Source organism: Gopherus evgoodei, chromosome 7 (assembly GCF_007399415.2).
Source record: "Gopherus evgoodei ecotype Sinaloan lineage chromosome 7, rGopEvg1_v1.p, whole genome shotgun sequence".
Lineage (NCBI taxonomy): Eukaryota > Metazoa > Chordata > Testudines > Testudinidae > Gopherus > Gopherus evgoodei.
The window spans coordinates 33,727,402-33,743,043 of record NC_044328.1 but is presented as its reverse complement, the minus strand read 5'-3'; the positions used below and the strand labels follow the sequence as shown (position 1 = coordinate 33,743,043).

The 15,642-nt window shown below is 43.4% G+C and overlaps 1 protein-coding gene across 3 annotated transcripts in view; it reads left to right on the top strand.

Annotated features, from left to right (window-relative positions):
• TBC1D12 (TBC1 domain family member 12) overlaps window positions 1-11,840 on the top strand; it is an 85,564-nt gene extending 73,724 nt beyond the window's left edge. For all 3 annotated transcript variants that reach the window (XM_030569706.1, XM_030569707.1, XM_030569708.1), the window contains 4 exons: window positions 518-646; window positions 911-1,020; window positions 2,692-2,950; window positions 10,068-11,840. In XM_030569706.1, the coding sequence (XP_030425566.1) occupies window positions 518-646; window positions 911-1,020; window positions 2,692-2,950; window positions 10,068-10,136 (567 nt within the window). In that variant the 3' untranslated portion in view covers window positions 10,137-11,840. The remainder of the gene's footprint in view (window positions 1-517; window positions 647-910; window positions 1,021-2,691; window positions 2,951-10,067) is intronic.
• Window positions 11,841-15,642: the final 3,802 nt, after the last annotated feature.

The following is a 15,642-nucleotide window of genomic DNA, read 5'->3' as shown; positions in this document are numbered from 1 at the left end:
AAATGTTCCAGTTGACGTTAGCGTGTAACTGGAGTGTTCTCTGTTCCAATGTAGTTGGCTGTGCCTGAACCCTTTCCCATGTGATTCATTTCCCTGTGGCAGTTTTTCCATACCTGAGCAATGAATTTGGGACCAAACTCTCTTTGCTGAGCTAATGAGCTCTGCATCCAGCCTGTTGCCTTTCCTAAAGAGAGGGGGCATTCCAAATCCCAGAGCACCTTTGATCACCCAAGATGTTCCTGGAACCTCAGTGACAAACATCTCCAACTTACTTCTGTATAATAAATATGATTTTCTTGGAGCCATGTTATTGCTGTTTTTAGCTACTTGTTGTAAAGAATTTTGCAATTACTGGTTTAATATTTTGCCTTTACTTAACCATGTTATCTTGTATACATCTCAAAATTTTTTGTAATTGGTTAATGACACATTGCAGATTATAAATATTTGCATTTACAAACATATAAGATACTGTGCTATTTATTCTTTGTGTGCTAATTGCACTTCCCCATTGAAGGTACAAGGGATGTCCTTCATTGCCGCAGTACTCATTCTCAATCTGGAAGAGGCAGATGCTTTCATTGCCTTTGCAAACCTCCTAAACAAGCCATGCCAGCTGGCCTTTTTTCGTGTGGATCACAGCATGGTATGCTAACCAATTGTAATGTATTAGACCTTGATTTTATTCTTTGACTCAGAAGGTATTCTTACTATTAGTAACATTTTAATCCTTCATTCGTTTGGATAGCAAACAATTTCTAATGATGGTTAGAATTAGACAATCAAGCTAGTGTGATTAATTACCTAAAGACATACATTTCTAGAGAGAAATAAAAAGCAGAATTTGTTGTACTATGGACGAGTTTTAAGGTTTGAAGATCTTCAATTTTTGTGATACTTCCCTCTACAGATGCTGAAATATTTTGCAGCGTTTGAAGTATTCTTTGAAGAAAATCTCCCAAAACTATTTCTTCACTTCAAATCATATAGTCTTACTCCAGACATATACTTGATAGACTGGTAAGCTATTGGTCACAGCAAACCTGATTTAGCAATTGCCTATGATTTTTCCCCATTTTGCATCATTTTTTCCCCCAGCAGAAGTACAGTATAGGTCATGAGTTTGTGTGGGACTAAAACTACCTCCAAACTTTCTGGGTCTCACAAACTCCTGGAGAATTACTTTGCACAGCTGCATATCCCATGGCAGCCCTGATAGGAGTACATAATTCCAGCATCAGTATACATTTATGAACTGGAAGTAGAAATAACACATACGTTCATATAGAAAACAACATTCAAAGAATTTAGTAGGCCTTTTGAACTTGCTCTAATACCACATAGTTGAGATGCTTAGTTGTAACCTGGGCAGGAAGAGGAGGCTCAAGGGAGTGACATTTTGGTCCAGTTGTAGTGGTAGAGGGAGCAGTAAAGAGATACTGAATAAAAGAGTAAGAGGAGAGTCTGAAGGGAAAACTAAGGTAGAGGCAGAATAAAAAAATAAATTAAAGTGAAAGTGTAGACTTAGGAGTAACAAACATGTGAAAGTACTTAATGTTCAAATTGGAGGAATACACTAAAAATGAGGAGAGGAAAAAAAATAAAGGAAGAATGGAAAACAGTTAGTACTCTTTTTAAAAATGTGAGCAAAGTACCATAATACATATTTATATATACATTTAACAGAATAACATTTTAAAAACACTTTTTAATTGAGTTGATCCGTGATTGGTAACTACAAGACATATTAATTGGTAGTGCTATTATATCCAATATATTAAAATGTATTGGCAAGAAAATAATTTAAAATTTGCTACATCCACACATCTTCAAAGTAGTTTGGATTGCCACCAATATTAACACAAATGTAAAAAAACCTTTGTTTTCCCCTAATTGTTTCCCCAAGTTTTAATTGATTCCAATATTCTCCTTTTACGACTCTGAAGTGTTTTGTGAGGTGTTGTGCATTGAAGAGCTGTTTTGCTTCATCCCAGAACTAACTGGATTTAGAAATGAAGTGATCCTGAATGTATGTCATGAATTGTATGTGTTGCCAATGTCTAATGTCACCTGAATAAATTTCATGCCATCATTTCCTCAGAATAACAAAATGTTGATCTGTCCTTAAAAAATTAAAATTGTTCAGAAACTGCTAATCAACCTAAAGTTTGAATGTCATCTTTGCCTGTCAGAACAGCTAAAATTTGTTTTTGGACATATCCATATGATGCCTCAAGCCTTTTCCAGTCAACTGGATAAAAATGCCACTGAAGCCTAAACTAAAACAAAAGTCAAGGAAAAAGCACTGTTCAGAGTGTTGTATATCCCTACTCCACATTGTCTCTTTGGAGACATTTGAACTGCGATGGGTGGGGAATATTTGAATTGCTCTGTGAGGAATGGGAAAAGGAAGGCTCTCAAATGAAGTATTCCCTGTAGCATGGGAAGGAAATAGCAGACAATCTCAGATTGGGAATTTAAATTCTAGGGGACCATCAAACTCTGCTAGCTTTTAAGATTGCAGCTATTTGACAAAGGATAAAACTAGAAAACATTTAGCTTTTGAACATGTCAGTGCTAATTTGTCATTTGATAGCTTTCAGTAACCTAGAGAAGGGAGGGGTATGGGATCCGATCATGTTTCTGAAGTAAAACAATAGCACTAACCGGTTACCTTTTTGTACATTATAGGATCTTCACACTCTACAGCAAGTCACTACCACTTGATCTGGCCTGTCGAGTCTGGGATGTCTTTTGTAGAGACGGAGAAGAGTTTTTGTTTAGAACAGGATTAGGAATCCTTCGATTATATGAAGATATCCTCCTACAGATGGACTTCATTCATATAGCACAGTTTCTAACAAAACTGCCTGAAGACATCACATCAGAAAAGCTTTTTAGTTGCATTGCAGCTATTCAGATGCAGAATAGTAACAAAAAATGGGCCCAGGTGAGCGAAAATAATAATGTGACTAGAAGTTATTAATAATATACATTTCTCAAAATGGGCAGTGGCCTATATAATTTCAAAACATGTAGGGTAATTCCCCCATTATAGATCCTACTTTCTGCTGGAAATCTGTTGTATGTGGTGTTTCTTTATTTAAAAAAAAAACTGTATTAAAAGCATATGTTTGGACTGCTGTCTCTTCATGTGAAGTGCATCCTTCTTATCTATTTGAAGAGCCGATCCGGTGTCATTCATGGAAGTGATGGCTTACTACTTCCTTCATTGGAAAATAAGTGCAAGAATGACAGTTCTTCTTTGAGTGCTTGTTCATGTCAATTACAGTTAGGGGTGTGTGTGCTGTGTGCATGGCAGTTGGAAAGTTTTTTTTTTTTTTTTTTCTCCCTAGCAGTATCCGTTGGATCGGCTCAGGTGCCCCCTGGGGTCGCACCTTTATGGTGCTGGATATAGGACTCTGCCAACCTACCACTCCCTCAGTTCTTTCTTATCACCAGTGACAGTTGGCTGGAATGCTCGTGGCTCTCGCTCTGTAAGTGCAACTCCCTTAGTTTCTTGACTTCTTCGTGTAAATAGTTTGTCTATAGTGTATAGTTGTATTAGTTAGGATTTAGTTGGGGGTGCACTCTTCCCCTCCCCTCTTTTTTTTCTCCAGTACCAGGGCATTCCTCAATTCTTGGGGTTTAAACCCTGCATAGACTGTGGCAAGCATATGCCAAAAAGTGCCCCTCACATTTCTTGCCTGAAGTGTCTGGGGGGAGGCCACCTCAAGGAGTGCTGCAAGATCTGCAGGAGTTTTCACCCAAGCACCCAAAAAGAGAGGGAGCAGCGCCTCAAGGTGCTTCTGATAGAGGCTGCTTTGTGCCCCCATTTGGACCCTGATGGGGGGGCCAATGCCAAGAGCCTCGGCACCGGTGCGTGGGGCCCTGGCACAGTTAGGACATAAGTCGGCACCGAGAAAGGACTCTAATTGAAACTCTTGGCACCGGCAGTTGTTGCCCCATAGGAGCTCCACACAGGGCGGTGGGCAACACCTATCTTGCTCCAGTCCTCCACAAGAAGAGAAGACCAGAAAGGGGATGCTCCCTCATGCCCAGAGCAGCGCTATAGGAGCCCACTGTGAGACCTGTGTTAGGCCACGTGAGCTTGGCCTCTGCATCGAGAGTCATGTTGATTCCTGCCCCTCCCCCCGGGACCAGTTGAGTCCAGACCCCCTCCACTGCCCGGTTCGGGAGAACCGTGACTTGCAGGTGCCATCCACGCTGGAGGCATTTGAACTGGCTGAAGACCTGATTGCCCTCATGGCATCACCTCCCCTTTCCCCCCACCCCAAGATGGGACAGGACGCCTGCGTCAGTCTCAGCAGCACCCGTGAGGCCCCTGGTGCCGTCCAGGGGCAAACTGGTGCTGATGCTGCCCTGGTTGCCATCTCCTTGGCACCAGTGACTGGTGTTGTCGATGAGCACATGGGTATGGGAGCCACATTGGTCCCCAAGCCCTAGACGCCGCTCTCTGGCACCAACAGTTTCCACTGCTGCATGGTCTTCTTATACAGAGTCCTCTGAGTCGGAAGTGGAGTCCTACCGCATCAGGTCCAGAAGGAGCAGGAGTTTAAGGTCCTACAGACAAGGACACCACCTGCAGCTGGGACCATGTCTGGGTCATTGGCAGCCCCATGACTCTTTTGAACCCCCTGGGCTTTCCACCAGGGCCAGAGCCACCGGTCCTATTCTAGGTTGGCTTCTGTGGAGTCGGCGTCGTATGTGCCCTCAGCCTCCTAGACAGTCGCTGTACTGCTGGCACCGATACCTCCAGTACTGACATGGATGTCGGCCATGCTCGCTGCGGCACTGATAGCACCGGCCACATAGTGAGATCCCTTTGATGTCGAGGGTAGCAAGCACGACCCACTCCCACCTAGGGTCTTGTCGTCGTCCTCGCCTGACAAGGCAGTGGCGGGCACATCAACGGCCCCAGCCCTAGAGGACAGTAGGGTGCTCCAGCAGGGCATCCAGGCTGAGGAGGGGGTCGAGTCCTCTGACCTGATGATGGACATCCCTGCCCTTTCTGGTCCCTCCCATTTTACCTTGCCTCTGATAGGGACCAGACAAGAGACTACTAAGACCTTGTGGCAGACTCCAGCCTATTTACTACCAACAGCAAAGAGGAAAGAGTTTTGAGCACCTCTATATCCACTTGCCCCCGGACTCCCTAGTGGCAGCTGTGGCAAATGAGTGTGAACCAAGGCTACCAGGCCCCTTCCCAAAAAAACAGGAGGAAAGTGTATGCCACTCGGGGGGCTACAACTCTGGATCTCTAACCACCTGGCAATTATAACTGCCAAATTCATGGAGTTGTTGCTGGAGGACTCTAGGGCAGAATTCTCCTCCCAAGTGGAGGAAGGAAAGCTGGTTGCCCAAGCCTCACTTCAGGCAGCCCTCAGTGGAAGAGGTTCCTCAGGAGCTGCATGTTTTTTGGCCTCCGTTATCCTTTTCTTGGATCCAGGGGACTGGTTTGCTGCCCTCAATTTGAAGGACACTTACTTTCACATTGCGATCACACCATCTCCCAGGAGGTACCTCAGGTTCGTAGTGAACCACAGTCACTACTGGTTCACAGTCCTCCTGTTTGGCCTGTCAGTGGCTCCTCGAGTGTTTACCAAGTGCATGGCAGTCATGGTTGTGTTCTTGCGCAGACAACAAGTATAGGTTTTTCCATACCTCAACGACTGGCTAATTAAGGGCCGCTCTGGACGCAAGTGGAGGCACAAGTCGGCTTCATAAGAGCAACTTTTGACAAACTAGGCTTCTCAATATGCAAAAGTCAACTCTGTCCCCACTTCAGAGGATAGAGTATATAGGGGTGGTACTAGACTCCACACAGGCCAGGGTGTACCTCCTGGAATGGAAGTTCCAGTCCCTGGGCAACATCATTTGAAACCTCAGACAGTTTCTTACCACCACAGCAAGGAATTGTGTGAAGCTTCTGGGACATGTGGCCACTTGCACCTATGTCGTACAGCATGCTAGACTCAGACTCTGGCCTCTTTAGGCATGGCTAGCTGGGGATGGTCTGGACAAGATAGTCACTTTACCTCATCTGGTCCTCGACTCATCCTGTGGTGGCTCAACCCGTAGGTGGTGAACACGGGGGTCCCGTTCGCCAGACCTCAACCATCCCTTTTGCTGGTGATGATCACGTCTGCATTGGGGTGGGAGGTGGGGCGCACCTGAGAGACCTCAGGACCCAAGATCTCTGGTCACAGACGGAGCCCTCCCTCCATATCAATGTCAGAGAGTTGAGAGCGGTCCACCTAGCATGCCAGACCTTCAGAGTTCATCTGGATGGGAAATGTGTATTGGTTATGACAGACAACACGACAGTGATATTTTATATAAACAGACGGGGTGCACGCTCCTCTCCTGTGTGCCGGGAAGCCCTCAAACTGTGTGACTTCTGCGTAGCTCACTCAGTACACCTGGAAGCATTGTACCTCCCTGGAGTACAGAACAGATTGGCGGATTATCTCAGCAGGTCGTTCCACAGCCACAAGTTATCCTTGTGCCTGGATTTTGCAGTCTCTATCTTCCAACAGTGGGGTTTTTCCCAGATAGACTTGTTTGCCACAGGATGCAACAGGAAGTACCAATATTTTTGCTCCTTCCTGATTCACAGCTCAGGCTCTATCACAGACACTTTTCTCTTTCCCTGGAAGGGAAACCTCTTGAATGCATTCCCTCCCATTTCTCGTGTTCACAAAGTGCTCCTCAGAGTTCAGAGTGATGAGGCCTCAGTGATATTGGTAGCTCCAACCTGGCCCTGTCAGCACTGGTACATGTCTCTCTTCTGGAAATGTCCGTGGAAGCCCCAATCACCTTGCCGCCGCTCTTCCTGGACTTGCTAACTCAGGATCACGGCCGTCTCCAGCACCTGAACCTTGAATCATTGCACCTCACAGTGTGGAAGCTCTGTGGCTGAACCCAATGGAGCTCGTTTATTCAGACCCGGTCAGACAAGTCTCCTTGGCAGTAGGAAACCTTCCACAAGGGCTACCTACCTGGCCAAGCAGAGGAGATTTTCAGTCTGGTCAGCACAACGCTGTCCATACCCCTCATACTGGACTACCTTCTCCATTTCAAGCAGCAGGGGTTGTCCAGGTCGTTAATAAAGGTTCACTTGACTGCCATTTCTGCCTTCCATCCAGGTGCAGGTGGTCAGTCGGTCTTTGCCGACCCCATGGTTGGCCTTTTCCTGAAAGGGCTGGACAGCTATACCTGCACATCTGACAGGCATGAGACTTCAACCTGGTCCTTTCCAGGCTAATGGGGCCATCTTTTGAACCTCTGGTAACATGTACTCTCATACAAGGTGGTGGTTCTGGTGGCAATCATGTCAGCCAGGAAGGGTCTGAGCTCAAAGCCTTAATATCAGAGCCCCCTTACACTGTGTTCTATAAGGACAAAGTTCAGTCCAGGCTGCATCCAGTTTTCCTTCCTAAGGTTGTCTCCCGGTTTCACGTCAACCAGGACATCTTTCTCCCAGTTTCTGCCCTAATCTGCTCTCCAGCAGCAGGGAGGAAAAATGTCATGCGGACGTTCGACAGGCATTAACCTTTTACGCTGAGCAGACAAAACCGTTCCGGAAGTCCATTCAGGTGTTTGTCCATAGTAGTGTACTGAATGAAAGGGATTTCGTTATGGATCATGTCCTGCATCTGGGCATGCTACAACCTTACAGAGGTACCTGCCCCTCCGCTTACAGCATGCTCCACGAAGGTGCAGGCTTCATCAGCTGCATTCCTGGAGCATGTTCCAATCCAGGAAATATGCAGAGTGGCAATGTGGTCATCAATACACACTTTTACCTCACATTACACTATCATCCACTAGGCCAGAGATGATGCAGTCTTTGGTAGAGCGGTGTGACAGTCAGCAAACCTCTGAGCGCCGATCCCGCCTCCAAACTTGGACTTAGTAATCGCCTAATTGGAACTGACATGAACAAGCTCTCGAAGAAAAAAAGATTACCTACCTTCTCATAACTGTTCATGTCTATTCCAATTCCCACCCTTCTACCCTTCTGTCAGAGCAGCTGGCACGAAGGAACTGGGGGTGGGGTTGGCAGGGTCCTATATCCAGTGCCATAAAGGTGCGACCCTAGGGTGCGCCTGAGTTGACACAATGGATACTGCTAAGGGAAAAACTTTCTGACTGCAGTGCATGCAGCGCAGGCATACCTAATTGGAATGGACCTGAACAACACATCTTGAAGAACAAGAGTTACGAGAAGTTGTGTTTTTTGCCTGCTACATGGTCATGGAGCTTTGAAGAGAGCCATAATAAAATGGTTGCCCTAAAATGAATAGGTTCAGGCATCCTTAGGACTCTGTATAAGACCAACTTTCCAGTCCAGTGCAGAAACAGTAGGGGAAAATGCCATAGTTGAGTTATAAGTCCAGAAAACAAATTTACTGTAAAACATTAAATTTATTAATTATATGAAATATGTCCTAACTGGAAAATTGACTAAGATATAGGATTTAAAGTGAATTTTACAGGGCACTTTTTCAGCAAAATATCTTGCTTCTGTTTAGTACAGCTTTGAATTGTTGTGGCATTTGAATCTCTTGTGGGCGTTAGCAGCTCAGGAGCTGGTCGTGTTTTTCTATATGTGCCCAGAATTTTTTTTTTAGAAATTGTAGGAAAAATATTTAAAATCCAATATTCAGCAAATGTTTGCATTGTTGTTGCTGAAGTCCACATCAGACTACAAGAGTACAAAACCCGTGGTCGGGATGAAAGAGATGCCAAACACATTTTTGCTATATCAGGCCCTTTTGCACAGTGCCCTTGAGCAGTGAAGAACAGGTACCATCATAAGCTAGTTCGTTTATAAGCTGACATGCACTCCCCCCCCCGATGGATAAGTAAAAATGGAAAATTTTTATGACCTATTCATAAGATGACCCTATAATTCAGGGGTCAGCAAACTTTTTGGCTCTCGGGCCACCAGGATAAGCAGCTGGTGGGCCAAGATGGTTTGTTTACTTAGGTTTGCCTCCTTGCTTGTGGACACTTGAGGTAAACAAAGTGTCCCGGTGTGCCAGCTGCTTACCATGACGGGCCAGGACAGCAACTGGTGAGGAAATGTTTTTTTTGGGGGGGAGAAGCTGGGGGTCAGGGAATAACCCCTGGGACTCCACCCCCCCCGTGACCTCACACCCCAGCCCAGGACCCCCATATTCTCCCCATGCCATCCCTTCCCACCTTATCTGGTGGGCCAGACTGGGCGGCGCAGCTGCATGTTCTAGCGGGCTGGGCCAGGTGGCAGGGCTGTAGCATGCTCCAGTGGGCCGAGCGGCGCGGCCACAGCCTGCTCTGGGGTGCAGGGCCGAGTGGCACAGCTGCAGTCTGCCAGCCCCGGAACTGCAGCTGCTTCACAGGCTGGAGGGAGAGCAGCATGGCCAGAAGTGGAGAGGCTCTGGCCCTGCCTCTTCCTTTCTGGCTCTGCTGGCTGTGCTGCCTCTCCTTGCTCCCTCTGTTTGGGAGAGGGGATGTGTCCCACTTCTCCCTCTATGCCTGTTCATAAGCTGACCCGCTTCACTGGTGCTTCCTTTTTTTTTTTTTTTTAAACTAAAAAAACTCATCCATAAACCAAATACATATGGTAGTTTATTAAGTGAAGTCATCATGTGATCTGGGCTACTTGATAGTGCTTTGCCATGTGAAATGTCTGAGCTCAGCTGTTTGCTTCTGGAGGAAGCTGGAGCTGTGGAAGTACTTCCTAGGATGGAGGGGAAAGGGAAATTCCTTGATTGTGGCCAATAAGGATTAGTGGTATCTGGCTTCTGGTCCCTTTCAGTCAGACTCTTCTTGTGTGGGTTAGCAGTTATAACACTTGGCCTAAAGATTAGACATTAGGGGAAACATAGGGATCGGATCCTCAGGTTTATGATAAATGTAAATAATCCTTGTTGAGAAAAACATCTGTATTATGATCTCTTTATAAGGGTAACCTATGTTATGATAAATGTTGATTAGGTTTAAAATCTTTTTTAATATTACATGTCATTTTAACCTGCCTTTTTAACACTAATTTATAGGTGTTTGCCTCACTAATGAAGGACAACAAAGAAGGTGACAAGAACCATAGCCCAGCACTGAAAAGCTAATCTCCATAATGTAAAGGTCTATTGACATTGTAGAAAACCACTTGATTAAAAAGGAATTATTACATCATTTTTACATGAAAACCACTATAGAGAAAAGCTTAAGAAACATGAAGAGAGACAGTATTTGACTGAATACAGTGGCGGAAATTTATGAAATCTTCACCCTGTTGCCAGTATTAAGTAGCTTTTTGTGGAAAGAATTGTTTTCACAGAGAGCAAAATACTAAAACTTGTGAAACTGAGAAGTGGGTAATAAATATTTAATATTTAAAAAGAATCTGCTGAATGCAATAAACATTTGTAATAACTTTTTGTTGGTACTTAAAGAAATTTAGGCATACATTTTTTTACAAATACCACAAAGGCACTTTTTTGGGAGAGTGATGAAAATGTTAAATATTAAATAAGGCCCAAGAACTGCTATCTGAACCAAACACTCTGGTACAAATATTACCTCCACAATTAGCCAGTAAGAAATATCGTGGACCAAATTAGTTTGTTTAGGTTAGTTTGTACCAGATAATATAAAGCATTGGGGTATGTCTTATTTAGCTCACTTAAATTGTAGCTTCATTCTTCAGCTTAGGCAAATTTAACTCAGGAGCCGTGGAAATATTGTGCCCAGTCCTGCTAGAGATGAAATCGGCAGCAAAAGACCAATTGACTTAAATGCTGGTAATATCAGGCCCATTATTTGTAGTGTATTATAAAAGTGTTTGTACACTGCAAATTAAAGTATAATGGTAGCATGGGTAGGTATACTGCTGCTACAGTTCTTAATCTAGCTAGCATGGGTAACAGATGGTTTCAGTCATTTGTTTTTTGAAGTATTGGGTGTGCAGCTTACTTCATGGAATATCCACTTAAATTTCCTTTTAACAGTTATTTGCCACAACAGTTTTTTATCTTGCTTAACCATTACTAATAAAAGAAATGGTTCACTCTTATGCTTGATGGTAAACACTAAAAACAATCTTCTGACAACAGTCTCTGTATGTTTTCAGGAGCATTGATACTAAAAATTTCAGTCCACACACAAATACTGAAAAAAAATGCAGACAGAATAGTTTTTGAAACTTTCTTTTATGGTGTGCAATACTAAAAAATCCAAAAAGCATATTGTTTGGCAATACTTTTAATTGTATGAGAAATAAGATCATATGGTACATGTCACACAAGCAGATATTTCCTAGTTTCTAAAATATGTAAAACACAAGGTTCGATCTTAGCAACACTTGCTCTTTGAGTCCATTTTTGATAGTATTTAATGTAAATAAATTGCTTACCTGTGATTTTTGTAATTGGTCCCTCTTTGTGGAAATGAAGTCAGATTTATCATTACATACTTTTAAATTTGGGAGGTTTTTTCAGTTGTTCAGTGTTAAAAGCAGAGTCTGCATAACTTGTTCTGGTTAAAAATTTGAATTAGTGTGGTGAAACTTTTTATGTCGCTATCTGGTTTAAAACTACATTTAAATATACTACTCATAACATACAATTTAAAGTTAAAATGTCTGAGATTTTTTCTTATGTGTATTCACTACTTTAATTGGATCCAATTTATTTGTATTTTATTTTTGAGTTCTGTTGTACAGTTTTCTTTCTTTTCAAGTACAAACATGTATATAAAATTGTAAATAGAAGGGATCTAGCCTTCATTTAAGACCACTGGTAACAATCCTGTGTAAATAAAACTCATAAGCAGAACAAGTACTTGAGTCTCTTTTCCCTTTTGGGACATCATCTTTAATTTAGCAACAAAGAGTCCTGTGGCACCTTATAGACTAACAGAAGTATTGGATCATAAGCTTTCGTGGGTGAATACTCACTTCATCAGACGCATGTGGTGGAAATTTCCAGATGGATTTCCATTCCATACGGCTAAATGCAGTGCTTTGACACCATGCAAGGCGCTGCATTTAGCCGTGTGGAGTGGAAATCCATCAACCTCATGAAGAAACTTGCTTCTAGAAATTTCTATAGGTGCCACACAGTGCTCTGTCGCTTTTTACAGATCCAGACTAGCACGGCTACCCCTCTCATACAACTTTAATTTAATACAGGAGAAAATTCTTGCCTAAAAAACTTCTTGCAAAACTTTTCTCTTCAATCTGATAGAATTGTACCTAAATGATTTTCTTGTAGTGAGGAAAATTAAAATAATGTATTTATTGATGAGCTTGATATACTGCGTTGCTGGTAGATTCAGCAACATTGCTGATCTATCCCATTTAATGCATGTACAGTGCCCAGAATAGTGGGGCCTTTGGGTACTACTGTAATACAAATGAGTTGATATTGATCTGAGTGTGCTGGTTTGCTGGTGAGCTAGGCTGGGGATGTGGAGAATGCCCCCATGAAAGTGTTCCATTTGTGGTCCTGTCCTTGGGTCATTGTTGGAGCCAGAGTCAAGGTGGGCATTTTGCTATCTTGATAATAGATGGACATGTTAGCTGTGTTGCCAGGGACATTCAAGGGGATGGAAAAACTGACTTGTATTCAGTGAGTCACGCCTTATTCCATTATGGATCTAAAGGCACATGTTGAATTAGTTCTGACAAGGGGTTGCTTTTCTGATAGTGTGAGGAGGAGGTGGAAATCAGTCTGCTGTCATCACCAAACCTTGTTCTACGTCAGGGAAATAGTGAAAATTTGGACAGAAGTGGTATAATGGTGACCTTTCCTCTGTCAATAGATCAGAAGAGAACAGTATTACAATTCAGGCAATAAAGTGATTAACATTAATTGGATAGTAATTTGAGTATAGGAGACATCTGAATTATGAGCAGTAATATCATATGTGCTTCAGGTAGGGTGACCAGATGTCCTGATATTAGGATCTTTGTCTTATATACACAACTATACGGTCCCCTCACCCCCTTGAAAAAAAGTGTCCTGATTTTTCACACTTGCTGTCTGGTCACCCTACCTGAAGGTTTTGTTCTGCTGAAGTTAGATGCTAATAAAGGATCAGTCTGATCATCAAGGGTATAATGAAAGGATTGGTCCAGAACCAGCACGTTGGAAATGGTTACTATTGCTTTCATAGAATCATAGGACTGGAAGGGACCTTGAGAAATCATCTAGTCCAGTTCCCTGCACTCATGGCAGGACTAAGTATTATCTATTCTAGACCATTCCTGACAGGTGTTTGTCTAACCTGCTCTTAAAAAATCTCTGATGATGGAGATCCCACAACCTCTCTAGGCAATTTATTCCAGTGCTTTACTACCCTGAGAGGAAATTTTTCCTAATGTTCAACCTGAACCTCCTTTGCTGCAATTTAAGCCCTTTGCTTCTTGTCCTATCCTCAGAGGTGCTTTCATGAAGCACCTACTAATAACTATGCTCAATGAAAATCCAAAACAGAAAAATGGTTCTGCGTTACAACTCACACCAATGCTTGTGAATTATTTTTAAAAAAGAGGGGAAAAAAGTGGGATGGTCCAGTGGTTAGGGTAGTTGCCTAGGACTTGGGAACCTGTAGTGAGGACAAATACATTAAAGACTGTTAGGTGCTCAGATATGCTGCTGATGGGGACCATATAAGTATTTACTATAGAATGAGGATACGAGAGTGCTTCATATAACAATTTTTTTTTGGTGTTTCAGAAGACAGGAGGGTGGGGAGTAGTCTGTGCTCAGCCTCCAGTTGTAAGTTGGTAATAGACAAAATGTGCTACTATTTTCCTCTACTGATGTTAAAACCTCGTCCCTAAACATGTATTCAGACGATAAACTCTTGAAATTCTGTCCAGACTTCTTGTGATCAACATGTAAAGTAGTAGCAACAATTTGTTAGTACCCTCAATTTGTAGCTTAATTTTCAAAAAGGATTATGAGCTGGAAACTCTCTCTCTGCTTCTGCCAGACCTTGATCCTTAATTTGCCAAATATCAGTGAGTATACCTGTGACAGTTATGCAAATAATCCCATGATGTGGTGGAGTGTGGATAGAATAATAAATGATTTCAGTACCTGCTGCTTTATCTTAGGACTTTAGCTAGGGCATTAGTTGTCAGTTCACTTCTCTCTTAGGGACAGCAAAGGCATTCATCCAACTGTTTGGGAGAGCCAAGTCCTGTTGGCTTTCTCTCAGCTCTTCTTAATTAGAGGAACAATGTTCATGGTACCAAGTGCCAACCTATGTTAGCTAGGCCATCAGTAATGGGGAATGATATTGTACCAGTCCTGGGAAGCTGAAGGGTTCGGCCTTCCTCACAGGAAGCCTAGTTGCTGTGGTGTTAAGCATATGGATTGTGGAGGGATAGAAGAATCAGACTTAATGGAGGCTAAAGAATGGTACTCTGTCTTGCACCATCAATGCTAGTTTTATAAACTAAGACAACACAATTTCACAGGAATGTAACAAACCTTTTCAGAGACATCCAAACAACCCATGTAGGAAAACAAACAAAATAGCCTTTAGCTAACTGTTTGTTTGCTTTATGTTAGGGACAGATCATTCTAACTTCAGCCAGTTTTGAAGGTTGTGTAACTGGCTTACTATAAAAGCAGCAAAGAATCTTGTGGCACCTTATAGACTAACATGTTTTGGAGCATGAGCTTTCGTGGGTGAATACCCACTTTGTCAGATGCATGCATCATGCATCTGACAAAGTGGGTATTCACCCACGAAAGCTCATGCTCCAAAATGACTGTTAGTCTATAAGGTGCCACAGGATTCCTTGCTGCTTTTACCGATCCAGACTAACACGGCTACCCCTCTGATACTTGGCTTACTATGACTTGTTTCAAATTCATGTGAAACAGCTTTCAAAAGAGGTTGGTTTCATGCTGTGTGAAGTGAACAGGAGTGTAAGTAGGTGACTAGCTACTCTACAGAATGAAGTGGGTGCTTTCAAATCTTGCCGAATAGCTACTGGTTAGGAATGTTGTTTTCTGTTTCACCTTGTCATTTTGGTTTAGGGCATAACTTAGCAGGGTGAGGGTATAGGTGCTGGAACCAAAGGTGCAGGGGTGCTGGCATGATGTGGTTTCCATTATACACAGGGTTTACAGTTTAGTTAAATGGCTTCAGCACCCCCACTATAAAAACTGTTTCAGCATTCCTGGGTGAGGGTGGCAGGTTTTCTAGTACCAGTAAATATTTTTCTGGCTGGTCAAAAACTGGGCCCCTGGAAACCACCCTTGACTTGTCTTCATAGGGAGTTGTTCCTGATTGATTAACTCTCTTATGTCCATGTAGTCTCCATAGATGCAGCTAACCAGAAATAACTCCGCGGATGGACGAACCCGTGAGTGGGTTTCACATTTTCAGCAAAACAGCATATCACGCAGTATCAGGACTAGTATTTAAAGGGCTATGCCTGCAGCTATTGCCTCACGTGTCAGAGGGCAGGTGGGGCCCCGGGTCCTTTAAGGCGGGGTGCTGCAGCCCCAGCTGGCTGGCGGGGGGCGGGGCCGAGCTGGGGGCGGGGCGAGGCGGGGGTACACACGACCGGGGCTCGGTAGCGTGCTCGCCTCCAGCCGCCAGAGGCCGCTG